Source organism: Nyctereutes procyonoides, unplaced genomic scaffold (assembly GCF_905146905.1).
Source record: "Nyctereutes procyonoides isolate TBG_1078 unplaced genomic scaffold, NYPRO_anot_genome, whole genome shotgun sequence".
Lineage (NCBI taxonomy): Eukaryota > Metazoa > Chordata > Mammalia > Carnivora > Canidae > Nyctereutes > Nyctereutes procyonoides.
Window position 1 is genome coordinate 10845685 of NW_026575134.1, and position 13385 is coordinate 10859069.

General features: G+C 40.7%; 1 protein-coding gene across 4 annotated transcripts in view; it reads left to right on the plus strand.

The window, feature by feature from the left end:
* The first annotated feature begins 283 nt into the window (after nt 1-283).
* The window catches only part of AMPH (amphiphysin), a 216146-nt gene continuing 203044 nt past the window's right edge, over nt 284-13385 (plus strand). For all 4 annotated transcript variants that reach the window (XM_055300729.1, XM_055300732.1, XM_055300730.1 and 1 more), the window contains exon 1: nt 284-407. In XM_055300729.1, coding sequence (XP_055156704.1) covers nt 339-407 — 69 coding nt within the window. In that variant the 5' untranslated portion in view covers nt 284-338. The remainder of the gene's footprint in view (nt 408-13385) is intronic.

The window sequence follows — 13385 nt, forward strand, 5'->3', positions numbered from 1 at the left end:
TCCTCTCCCCTCCCCTCCTCTCCCGCTCCTCCTCCTCCCCTCTCGCTCCTCCTCCTCCTCTCCCGCTCCTCCTCCTCCTCTCCCGCTCCTCCTCCGCTCCTCCTCCTCCACCTCCTCCTCCACCTCCTCCCCCCTCTCCCCTCCCCTCCTCTCCCGCTCCTCCTCCTCTCCCTCCCCTCCTCTCCCCTCCCCTCCTCTCCCGCTCCTCCTCCTCTCCCCTCCCCTCCTCTCCCGCTCCTCCTCCTCCTCCTCCCCTCCACCTCCTCCTCTCCCGCTCGCCCTCGCCGCCGCCGGCCCTCCGCCCGCTCCGCCGCCCGCCGCCGCCGGGACCCGCAGCCATGGCCGACATCAAGACCGGCGTCTTCGCCAAGAACGTGCAGAAGCGACTCAACCGCGCGCAGGAAAAGGTCGGCGCGGGCGGGGGCGGCGGGGCCGAGGGGCTGGGGCGGCGGGGCCGGGCCGGGGCGGGGGGGCATCCGGGCGCGCGGTCCCCCGGGTCCTCCGGGTCCCCCGGGTCCTCCGAGCCCCCCGGGCCCCCGCTCTCCCGGGCGCGGACGCGGGCGCGGGCGCGGGCGGCGGCAGGTGCGGGGGGAGGCTCGCCCGCCGCCCCGAGCGCAGCGCATCCCCGGGACCCCGCGGCCGACCTCCTCCGGGGCTTCTGGGGCACCGGGCGCCGCCGCGGCGACGCGGGCAGCGGGGGAGCCGCCCCCAAACCTGGACGGAGGCGGGGGGGGGGGGGGGGCATCGCGGAAGGCAGGGGCCCCGCCGCGGTGCCGGCCCGTGAGTCCTGGAGTTCAAAACAGAGCCCTGGGCGCACGCTTCTTCTGTGCTGGCTGTGTTGGTTCTCTCTCTCTCTCTCTCTCTCTCTCTCTCTCTCTCTCTCTCTCTCGACTCTCAGTGTGTGTCCCTTTTGACGCCACTGTCCTCTGGAAGGTCAAGAATACGTGTGACCTGAACCTAACAGTTCTTCTCTGCACATTTCTGCACAAAGGAGGGCGTCCTATTGCATTTAAAAAAAAAAAAAAAACCCACGTTGCACGTACAGGTTGGGTTCCCTAACGGATCCCGGGTCTGTACTACAAGCGCAGCCCTGAGCAGTGGGGCTCCGGGGCCAGGCTCTGGGCTTGCGGCGCTCCCCCAAGCCTGCTGCTCATCAGGACCTTGCGGCCGCCGAGCTCCTCATTTGTGTCTCCGCTGAAGGACCTTCCTACTGCAGCCTGAGCATCGTACTTGCACGTGAACCCTGGCGAATTGAGCCCCGGGCGTGTGTCCGCCTTCATGTGGCAGCGTTTTCCGTCCCTGGGATTCTGGGTGTTTGGTGTTTTCCTCTTTTACTGGAAGTCAGGTTTGCCGCGTTGCTCAAAACCACAGTGAATTTCCTTCTTCAGGCCCCGGCTCAGGCTGCCCCCCAGCCCCCATGCACCTGGAAGGACTGAGAAGGGGGCCCTGGTCCCCTTGCCTGTCCCCAGGCCCACAGGCCCTGTGGCTGCGGCCAGTCCCTCCCTCCACACATGCACACTCTCCATGCAGTAAGAGGATTGTATTTCTTTTAATATCTACCCAAGCTCGTCCTGAACCAACGTGATCCTCCTCCCGCCGCTCCTTCGCTCCTTCGGCAGCTGGCAGAGTTAGCGAGGCTTCCCGGCCTCTTCCAGTCCCTGCTTACTTGTCCCCAAAGTAGCCAGGAACCGTGGGGGATCCCAGCCCGGTTTTGTCGTCATTTTTTCCATACCTCATTTTACCCTCTTGTAGGTATTTCTCCCCACCTCTTCACTTCCAGGTGATTTTTTGAATCTTTGGTCTGACGCTTTTTATTGAATTCATTTTCCATCTGTGAAGGAATTTAGTGATAGAGTCTGTCTCTCCCCATATTAGAGGACTGCTTCATCTAGGTCACCAGCTGTTAATATGCCAAAAATAAATGAAAAGAAAATGTAATCTGTCTTACAGAGCATTCAAGCCCTTACGAATTATTGAAAACTCACCTTGTCACTCTCAAGTGTGTATTGTGATTGTGGTTGTGGAGGGTGGTTACTTTTCCAGGGGAGTGGAGGTTTAAGGGAGGCTAGCACAGGGCTTCAAGTGTCCTGTTCTCTTCCCCGGGGACAGTTGCTGAGGCAGAATGCCTGCTGCACCATGTTTAGGGGGTCAAGACCCGGAAAGGCTGAGAGTATGGGTTTTACTGGTGGGTACGCTCTTGCCCTTTTCCTGAGACTCTGCAGCACAAGGGAAAGGGCATATGGGAATCCAGGTCAGGTAGCCCAGGCCAAGCCCAAACAGAAGCTACTGGAGAGTGGGAGACATAGTAAGTTGCTGTTGCAGGCATTAGACATATCCACCCAGTGATTCCTTCCTTTTGCATCTTTGGACCGTGCCTCTTCTCTGATGCACAGAGTTCCATTGCGATATCTGTATGCCACATGTGTTCTTGAGTCCTTGACTCATTTTTACAGTCACATTTTCTCAAAAGAGAGTCTACTACGCCCTTGACTTTCTCATCATCTGTGCTATACCCAACAGTTGGATGCATTTTGGCTCCAAATGCATGACCGAAGCTCCTTTTAGAGGTGTCTTAGTTTTTTTTTTTTTTATAAATTCAAAATCCATTTTTTTTCTCATTGAAGGTCTGTGAAGGTTCAGTGGAGAAAGAGTGAAATATATATAAGCAAGAAAAAAGCTACCCACAAAAGTAGGATGATCATAATTACTACCCAGAAATTTCACAGTCCTTTGCTGTATATTCTAGTAGATCTTTTCCCTATGTACATGTGTATATTTATACAGCAAAACAGTCTCATACCTATAGTTTTTTAGCTGTTTATTTCACAGTAGTGATGTTACATGATTATTAATAGTCACGAACATACTTGAGTATGTACATATTTTCTGTCAACATTTTAAATGACTGAACAGTATTGGAATCCGTGGATTTTAATGAATCTCCTGTTTTTTGGACATTCAGTTTCTAATGTTTCTGAATATAAATACAAATCTGTGGGAAAGAAAACTTGTAAGGAAAATGTTTGCATACCCTGAAGTATTTCCTTAGATAAATCACTAGAATTATTATGTCAAAGGTATGCTTATTTTTCTTATAGCTAGATTGCCTTTCAGAATGATTTTATCAATTAACATTCTCACCAGGCGTATGTGACACTTGCCAACACTGGATAATAAAATTTAGAATGATCTTTAGCTATGTTATTGGAAAAAAATTAGTTCCTATTTATTTCATTTGTTTGGTTATTAAAAACCAAACACTTTTGTATTCCCTTTTTTGTTTTTCATTTGTGAATTGTGTATTTATATATTTGTCCATTTCGTATAGCATCTCCACCCTTTCTGTGTAAGGGCAAAAAGTATTAGTTCTAAAGGTTCCAAATATGGTTTCTTCCTTTTCTATTTACTTTTTTTTTTTTGATGAGTGTTTTTTCTGCCATAGAGAATGTTTATGTTTATATTTTGTTTATGTTTTAGGTATATCTGCTTAAACCTGTCAATTGGTTTTGTGTGGCTTCTCTTAGGTGTTGAATTAATCAGGGCCCTGTCACTTGTAAATATCAGAAAACTCAATTCAAACTGGTTTAAAGTAAAAGGGGAATGTAATTACTTAAAATAAAAGCATGGCTCTTGCACATAAATGAGATTTTTCAAATATAAATATGTATTTGTATTAACTATAAATATTCTTGTACATAGGTGTATATATAAATGTATGCATTTGGGTGCATTACATATATTAACTAATTAAATTCTATGAGGTAGATACTACTGGTGTCTCTATTTTAAAGATGAGGAAGGGGTTAAGTGACACGCCCAAGGTCATATAGTTAGTAAGTAGCAAAGGAGAAGTTTGAACCCAAGCAGTCCAGGGTGCTTTCCCATTACATGATACTACCTCTTATAATTAATGAAAAAGACAGGGGTAGACAAACTTCAGACCTATTGGAACCTGGAGTTAAACCACAGACATCAGGGCTCACATGCCTTTATCTCTGCTGTCCATTCTATCAGCCTCATTCTTGGGCATATTCTTCTCTCTTAGTGGCAAAATGGTTGTCAGTAGCTAGACAAGAGCATGGTTTTTCCTTTAACATTTACAGAGAACTCAGTATAGATAGCTCTCATTGGCCTAAATTGGGTCCTGTGCTTCTCCCTGGGAGGAAAAAAATCTCTCTGGCCAAGGACCAGGACCACATAACTTGGATTGGGCCAGAGTCACAAACTACTACTGAAGCTGGGATGGAGATGTTCCCCCTGGACCATATGGACTGCGGACAGAGAAGGAAGGAAAGTCAGAATATGGAAGGGAGAATGAATATTGCACTGACAAAATAAAAAATATCCACTAAGGGGCACCTGAGTGACTCAGTTGGTTAAGCATCTGACTTTGGTTTGGATCATGATCTCAAGGTCCTGGGATGGAGCCCATGGCTCTGTGCTCAGCAGGGGAGTCTGCTTGTTCCTCTCTCTCTCCCTCTGCCCCTCCCCCCAGTCGTCCTCTTTCCATTTCTCTTAAATAAATCAATTAAATCCTGAAAAAAGAATCCACTGAGGCATACTTACAAAAGTCTGTGTTTATATAAATAATCACATATCTAATAGTGTATAATATAGTATTTATTTTAAAGACTTATTAACAAATTAATATATGCAGCTTAAAAAATCTAATATAATAAAATAATGTAATGTAAAGGGCTTGTTATGAAAAGTAGTAGGCCTCTGTCCTCTTCCCTCAACCTCCAGTCTTGTTTCCCTAGAAGTAGCTATTATTAACCAGAACATCTAAAATATGCTTATATAACTACTTCTTGATTTTTTCTTATTTAGTGAAGATAGGCAAAGATTTAGTTGTCTTACATTCATCTCTTCTACATCCTCTAGTCAGAGATTATAGCAAAGATTGTTGATTGCTGAGGATTATATTTTTAAAAATTAAGTTATAATTTCTATTGAATAAATGATATAAATCTTAAGTAATCCACTTCATGAATTTTTATGTTTATGGATATCTGCATGGTTATCACCCAGATCGAGTTACAGGGCATTTCTATCATATCATATACCTGTCATCCCTCAGCCTTCTCCAGTTTTTTGTCCTTTTAAATTCCTTTAATTTAAATTCCTTTACTGTCATTTCCCTAATAAGCATCTTTCCATGTGCTTATTGGTAACTTTTATACCTTCTTTTGTGAAGTGTCTGTTAAAGTGTTTTGCCTATGTTTTTTTTTTTTATTTGGGTTCCTGGTCATTTTATTATTGATTTGAAGAACTTATTTATATATTCAGGATATGAATCTAGTCAAATACACATTTTGCAAGGATTTTCTCTCAGAAAGTAGTTTCCCTTTTTTGCTATCTTAATGGTGCCCTAGGATAAACTGAATTTTTAAATTTTTACCAAGTTTTATCTGAGGGTTAAGTTTTTCCTTTGGCTTTTTTTTTTTTTTCCTTTCCAGGGAAAACATGCTCCATGTTTTCCCTGGAGTTAATTGCTTTTTCTTATTTGTTTATTTTTCTATGAACTATTTAGAATTATTGTTCTTACTTCATCAGATCTGTCAATGCCCATCAATATTATTGTCAAAGGCTCAATATATAAAATAATGTCATTGTTGTTTTTTTCAACTAAAGGGCCCCTCTGATCCACTAATGATCCCTCCTCTGTTTTTGTCCTTGTGTGCTCATACCTTTTTTACTCCTTTACTATCATTTAGGTGGGTTTTTGGAGGAGATGGAAATAAACACAGTTGGTCTGTCTGTTTATCCATAAGCCTTTTTTTTAATTTTTTTTATTTTATGATAGTCACAGAGAGAGAGAGAGAGAGAAAGAGGCAGAGACATAGGCAGAGGGAGAAGCAGGCTCCATGCACCGGGAGCCCGACGTGGGATTCGATCTGGGGTCTCCAGAATCGCGCCCTGGGCCAAAGGCAGGCGCCAAACCGCTGCGCCACCCAGGGATCCCCCATAAGCCTTTTTTAATTAAATATTTAATCCCCCTGAGATTTATATTTTTGTTCATCTTCTTCCTTTTGTGCAATTCAGTGAGATTTATTTGGTCTTAACCATCCTTGACTTCTGTGCAGTATTTAAATTGGAGACTTTAAACATTTTTAAACATCTAAATGTTTTTTAACTCTTGTGAGCAAGGAAACTTTTGGTATAATATGAACCTCTTTAGGCATTGTTTTTGTTTCTTTGTGTTTTGTTTTAATAAGAGAGTTACACTATTTTTATTTATTTATTTATTTGAGAGAGGGAGGGAGAGAGAGAACAGGTGGGGAAAGGGACAAAGAGGGAGGAGCAGGCTCCCCACTGAGCAGGGAGCCCAACATGGGGCTCAGCCTCAGAACCCTAGGATCATGACTTGGGCTGAAGGCAGACACTTAAACAACTGAGCCACCCAGACGCCCCTAATTAATTTTTTTTTTAAGATTTTAAAATTTATTTGAGAGAGAGAGAGAATGAGAGCAAGTGCGCACATGATGGGGAAGGGGAGAGGAAGAGGGAGAGAGAGTCTTAAGCAGACTTCACACTGAGCACAGAGCTGGACTATGAGCTGGGTCTCATGACCCTGAGATCATGACCTGAGCCAAAACCAAGGGTTAGATGCTTAACCAACTATTCCACCCAGGCACCCCTACACTATTTAGATTCTAAAAAGTGTACAGTTTGATATTCTTTGTGCCAGTTTGCCTGCCCCAAATGAAAATTTCATAAATCTTAGATGCAATGTTTTTTCATGTACTATATCCTCCCAACTAAGTTGAAGGTGCTTGAGGACAAGGACCAGATGTCTTGTGAATTGTACATATTTGGTGATGATGTATTGATTTGACTTTCTATGTTCTTGTTTATATTGCATCCCTGCAAAGCATCCTTCCACATTATTCTTTCTCTCTCTTTTGTGAAATTATCATGAGGATTTCACTATATATCACTGACATTTTCTCTGTCATCTTGTAAAGGCAGTAGATCAGATATTCTTACAGGTTCTGTACATGGTAAGAACTCCAATATTGGGTTGAAGTGAGCTAACTTGTCATTTTTATAAGTCAAAAGTCAAATACTGGTAGAGTCATATGGTTCAACCCTATGTCGATTGTGTGATATAGCAAGAAAAACAAAGTTGTTTCCTTGCATATGCCTAATTATGTAACATTTATGGGTTTTAAAAAATATGTTGCCTTGCTGATATCTGCAGTTAGATTTGTTCTCAAAGAGAAACATTTTGATGGTGTTTCTGTGTGTATGTGCTTGTGTGCATGTGTGTATGTATGTTAAATGTAAATCGAGTAGGAGAAGGAAGACCCCTCTATGTCCAGGAACTTCTTTCCATGGGACCCAGGGCCCTGGCCATAGAAGAGTAGCTTTTATGATCACATTTACATCTGAAGAGAATTTGGAGACTGAGTTTCTGAGGCAATCCAGGGTTCCCTCTTTCAAATTTATCTGAAAAGTTTCTCGTAGCCTGCTTCTGCATTGTACAAGCTTCTACCTTCCCTTCTACTAAGATCATTTTTCTCTGGGTGTATTAAAAACTGCCATAATGGGCAGCCCGGGTGGCTCAGTGGTTTAGTGCCGCCTTCAGCCCAGGCCCTGATCCTGGAGACCCAGAATCGAGTCCTGCGTCAGGCTCCCTGCGAGGAGCCTGCTTCTCCTTCTGCTGGTGTCTCTGCCTCTCTCTCTCTCTCTCTCTGTCTGTCTCTCATGAATAAATAAGTAAAAAATCTTAAAAAAAATAAAACCTGCCATATTAAAAGTAACACTTAGAAGGACATTCTTGACAGAGTAAGGCTTCCTTCCTTCCTTCCTTCCTTCCTTTTTTTTTTTTTTTACATACTCATGCATTTTTCTTTCTTCAGGAATTAATACACTAGGGAATCAAAATTACAGGAACTCAGATTTTAACATCAGTAAAGGTTACCATTCTCCTTTACAGGATAACATATTGTATGTGTGGTGTCTGTATGTGTGAGATTCAGGAGTCATACTTTAGATGTCAACTTGTCTATGGACCAATACAACTTAAAATACCTGAGATACTTGCATAAATAATATGTCCCACTTTACATAGGGTATAAAATGAGGTTCCATTTCCTTGAATATTCAAATTAAATGATTTGAACATCCCATCCAATACATGATAAGTATCTTTAACTCCTCTTTGGGGTTCCTCTCTTGTGGTAAGTTCAGCAACCCTATGGGGAGTCCCCTCTCTCTAAAGGAGTCCATGGTTTTTACTCTGGCCTAGTGGAAAATGGTCCCAAAAGGGTGTCTAGCATTCAGATGTCATTTTCATTTTCTGGGTGAGCACTGCAGTGATCAAAGAACACAGCACTCTCACTATTGGTTCCCACAGAAAGGACAGGGACAGGAAGCCTTTCTCTCTAGGTTATCTTCAGCTATGGTCATTCTGTGCTGCAGCATGCCTGACTCCAAATATAGGAAGGCTTTATCATTTCCAAATACATCTGCACATATATACACATAGCTCCCCTGCTCTAAGATTTCCCATGATCCCAGGGTTCCTAAGTCAGGAAAGATTTGATATCATCAAACAATGATTATCCATTCTGTGCCACTGCACTCTATGCCATTTCTAAGAAAATGCTTGTGAGAGCATATCAAATTGATCTCAAGACTACAGTTTGAAAATACTATCCTAGAGGACATCCAGCATCTTTTTCTAGATGTTGACTTTCTTTTGGGTCACTTCAGTCCATTCAGGAATGGGTGGATGTGAGTGTGTGTGTGTGTGTGTGTGTGTGTGTGTGTGTTTGTGTATCTATGATTAAGTTTCAATTTTTTTTAAAGATTTTATTTTTAAGTAATCTCTACAGCCAAGATGGAGCTTGAATTCACAATCCCAAGGTCAAGAGTTGCATGCTCCACCAACTAGGCCAGATACCCCTGTTTTCCTCGCTTTGTAAAATCTGAAGATTTTTACCTTACTGTTCAAACATAATTTTAATTTTTTAAAAGCCATTTCTAGGGGCTGTCTGAGTAGAACTTCTAAGGAAATAAGGGCCTGTGGGCTTCTATGAGGGGAATAACACATGTAAAGATTTCTTGTATTGCAGATATAATTTTCCAGGTAGTTTCAATAATGCCTAACGTTTATTTATGTAATGAAAATGCCATCGTCACAGAGTTAAAAAATTTACTCATGAAAGAATATAGTAAGACTATATACACAGCATTATGCAAAATTAAAGTGATAGTGTTCTCAATTTCTTGAGAACATATCCATGGGCCAACTTTTAATATACAAATGCTGGAACCTAACTCTTATTGATTTAAAATCTAAATTTAAGTGTAGTATTTAAGTAGATACATTTCTTGAATGCATATTGAGGAAATCTCTTATTAGGAATGGTGTTGGATGAAGCCATGAGTAAGATTGTAGTTTTGAAATATTCTCTATGCTGTAGGCATATGTCAATTTTGATTACTCTGAAGCAACTTAGGACAGATATACAAAAAAATCAAAGAACCATCATTTTGATCATTTTACCTTATTCTCATATAGTTATTTAGTTGAAAGTTTAGTTCATATGTGGGAAGACCCTGAATATATCTATGCTATATTTTTTTGTATCTTATAAGTACCTGTGATAATTTAATAAAATACACATGGGCCCATGCATAAATGTACTCTTGTTTTGCACTTAATAGTAAATAAAGGCTAAACTTATTCTAAAAGTTATGTATTCTATTGTGAGGTCAGTTTGGTAGAATTCATTCATTCTTGCAGAGTCATTTATTCAGAATCTAATGTGTGAAAGACACTTTCTAGATACTTGTGATACAGTAATCAATGAAACCCTCCTGATTGAGCATATTGACCAGCAGGAGTTGGTAGAGAGATAAAGCTTTGAACGTAATAGTAACCACATGGTTATTAATGAAAAATCATAATTAAAAATTCTGTGAGGAGAATTTTTTTTTAAGATTTATTATTTATTTATTAATGAGAGACAGAGAGAGAGGGGCAGAGACATAGGCAGAGGGAGAAGCAGGCTCCATGTGAGGAGCCTGATGTGGGATTTGATCCCAGGACCCCAGGATCAGGACCTGAGCCAAAGACAGGTGCTCAACCACTGAGTCACACAGGCACCCCAGAAAAAAAGTTTCTTATGTAAGTGGAGAACTCACCTAGAGTAAGAGGATTGGACACACCTACCCGAAGAAGGTAGGTGTTAAGCTAAGATCGAAAGGATGTTTTGCAATATTCAGGCAAGAGGAATGGGATAAGGGTTTAGTGACTATAAAAGTCAGGGAACATTCCATAGAAATATGGAACAAGAACAGCAGAGACAGAAGTAAGAGCTGTGGAAGATAGAAATCATTATCAACTCATCACATTGGCCTTATGAATGATCCTCTTCTACCATTTGCATACTCAGTGAAATAAAGTGGACCCTAATTGGGATGGTCCTGTTGTAGTAGCAATCCCAGTTTTATGTGATCAGGTTTTTTACCCTCACATGTTGAAGGGTTCTTGTGGGGCGAAGTTCCTCCTTGACCCAGAGGCAGGACACTGGTCCAGAGCCGACTTGCCCTCTGGATTATACATACCTACATAGATCATACATAGTTATCCAACGATCCTTCTGTACAACAGCAGTAAACTTACCCAGTCTGCTTTCATGGATTTGTAGGGTCTCTTATCTCAAGCCATCAGAAATTCAAAATAAATATGAAAGCCCTTAAATATTAGACATCTATGAAGATTAGTTTGTCTTTTAAACAAAGGATTTGATGGCATTTGGATATCCAGCATTTAATGAGCAAGAAAGAGAGAACATGCGTGGTTGAGGCTGGTGCCAAGTTGACTTAATTATATTGTGGGCATTGACTTGATTATTTTGCAGGCAGTGGTCTTGAAGTTAGGAATAATCTACTTGATGTGACTTGCAGCTTGGAAAGAATCAAATTTGAAAGAGAATCTTTTGTGGCAGACTTTCTTTTCCTCTACCTACTAATGGTTGCTAACAGTTGAATAGCATAGATAGTCCAAGTCGTGGAAGGATCTCCCATTTTTTGGTCACACAGCTTAGAACTGTATGATACCTTTCACACACCCTACTATTCCTCAATATTTGAGACATCTGTTACAAGAAATTTTACTCCTTTAACCTGTGGATTTATCTAGCAAAATATCAGTTTCCTGCCTGTTCTCTCTTCAGTGGGTTCTTCTCTGCATCTCTAGGAAATGATATCCAAACATTTTCCTCCCACCCCTCTAGGAAATGCACATGGCTGTGGGGACCACGAGCACTCTAAAACAGTGGGTTAGGATAGGAGAGGGCTTATCCTGGGGACCTGTATTGGTCCCTACTTGCTCCTGTTAGGTGTAGAGAATGAATTCTAGAAATCAAGTCCCTCTAGTCCACTATTCTCTCCAAATACAGTCAGGAATATTTGGGGAAGGAGTGAAGTAAAATACAGATTCCTGGGCCTAGTTACAGACTTAACCAGAATCTCTTCAGAAGGATTTGGTAATGTCCATTTCTAATAAGTTCCTCTGTTAATTCAAAGGTTCAGTGAAGTTTGCAAAGCACATTGCTTTATTTATTTGTTTGTTTATTTTTAGCACATTGCTTTAGAGAAAGGAGTTTGGTTGAGATTTTATGGTGAATTATGATCTCCTAGGTTCACTTCAGGGTTCTAATATGGTGAGTAAGCCTCCTACTGCTCAGTGTCTATAAATTTGTCTCCAATGTAGTGAAGAGAGAAGTGTGAAAAGCAGTATCCCTATGGAATGCTTAAAACTAACCTTGTATTTAAAATAGCTTACTTAAATTTCAGAGAGATCAGTCAGTTTGAAATATTGGATATGTTTCTCTCAAGGGACCAATGTCTTCCTTGTTAGGAATGTTGTATAGCATGAAAGGTTGGATTCTGTGTAATCTGATTCTGTAAAAAACATAATTTTAGAGTGATGTTAGTTAATGCATCAATCATAAAAAGTGGAAATGCCTCAGAAACTTGCAGCATAGTTTTGGTAGGTGACTGAGAAGATATTTATTTGTGATTACATTGATTGATCAATCAATGATTGATTACATTTATTCATGAGAGACACAGAAAGAGAGAGAGGCAGATACACAGGCAGAGGGAGAAGCAGGCTCCAATGCAGGGAGCCTGATGTGGGACTCGATCCCAGGTCTCCAGGATCACACCCTGGGCTGAAGGCGGCACTAAACTGCTGAGCCGGCTGGGCTGCCCAAGGATGATTTTAGTCTCCTATGGAAGAAGACCATTCGATTCCAAGTTTAATTTTTAAAAATATTCTGTTAAGGATTTATGTGTCTATATTCTTAATGGATATTTTTTATGGTTTCTTTTTTTGTGATATCTTTGTCTGGTTTTTGTATCTGAGTAATAATGGCTTCAAAGAGTGAAATGGAAAGTGGCTCCTCTCCGTCTGTCTTTTGAAAGAGTTTGTGAAGGATTGATGTTAATTCTTTTAATATTTGCAGAATTCACCAGTGAAGCAATCCAGGTTTTGTTGTTGTTGTTGTTGTTTTAAATTTATGGTAATTGTAGTCTACTGTTGTTGAATAAAGTATTCTACAGATGTGTGTTAGGACTCCTCAGTCTATAGTGGCATTCGAATCTTGTATTTTCATATTGGTTTTCTGTCTAGTTGTTCTACCAAGTGTTGAAAATCAGGTATTGGGAGTTTCTTATTGGTTTTCTGTCTAGTTGTTCTACCAAGTGTTGAAAATAAGGTATTGGGAGACCTCAACTATTATTTTTGAATTTTGTGTTCTTCAATTCTGTCAGTTTTGTTTTATTTCTTTTGGTGTACTTTCATTAGGTGCATAAATATTTCTACTCATATCTTCTTCATGAATTGACTTTTTTTGTCATTATAAAATGTTCTTCATTGTATTTAATACATTTTTTTTTCTTAAAGCCTGTTTTCTCTGATATTATAGACACTCTGGCTCTCTTTTGGTTACTGTTTGCATGGTATGTTTTTTCCATTCTCATACTTTCAACCTATTTATGTCTTTGAATCTAAATTGTGTCTCTTGCAGACAGTTTGTAGTTTGCTATTTTTTTAATCCATTCTGCTAATCTCTGCCTTTGACCTGTAATGTTTAATTCATTTACATTTAATGTAATTGCTGATAAAGTGGGGATTATGTCAACTATATTTCAATAATGATAATAATAATAATAATAATAACAATAGTAACAAAATGAATATGCCTAGAAGAAAAAGGATTAGCCCAGTCACTGTGATTGTTTCAACATGAATATGTGGCACATGCCCTCCTTAGTCCTTATTACACACATTTAAAATAATTATTTTGATCTAGTATTTAAAGGATAAATTTCTTAAATTAATTTGGTCTTCAAGTCACTGT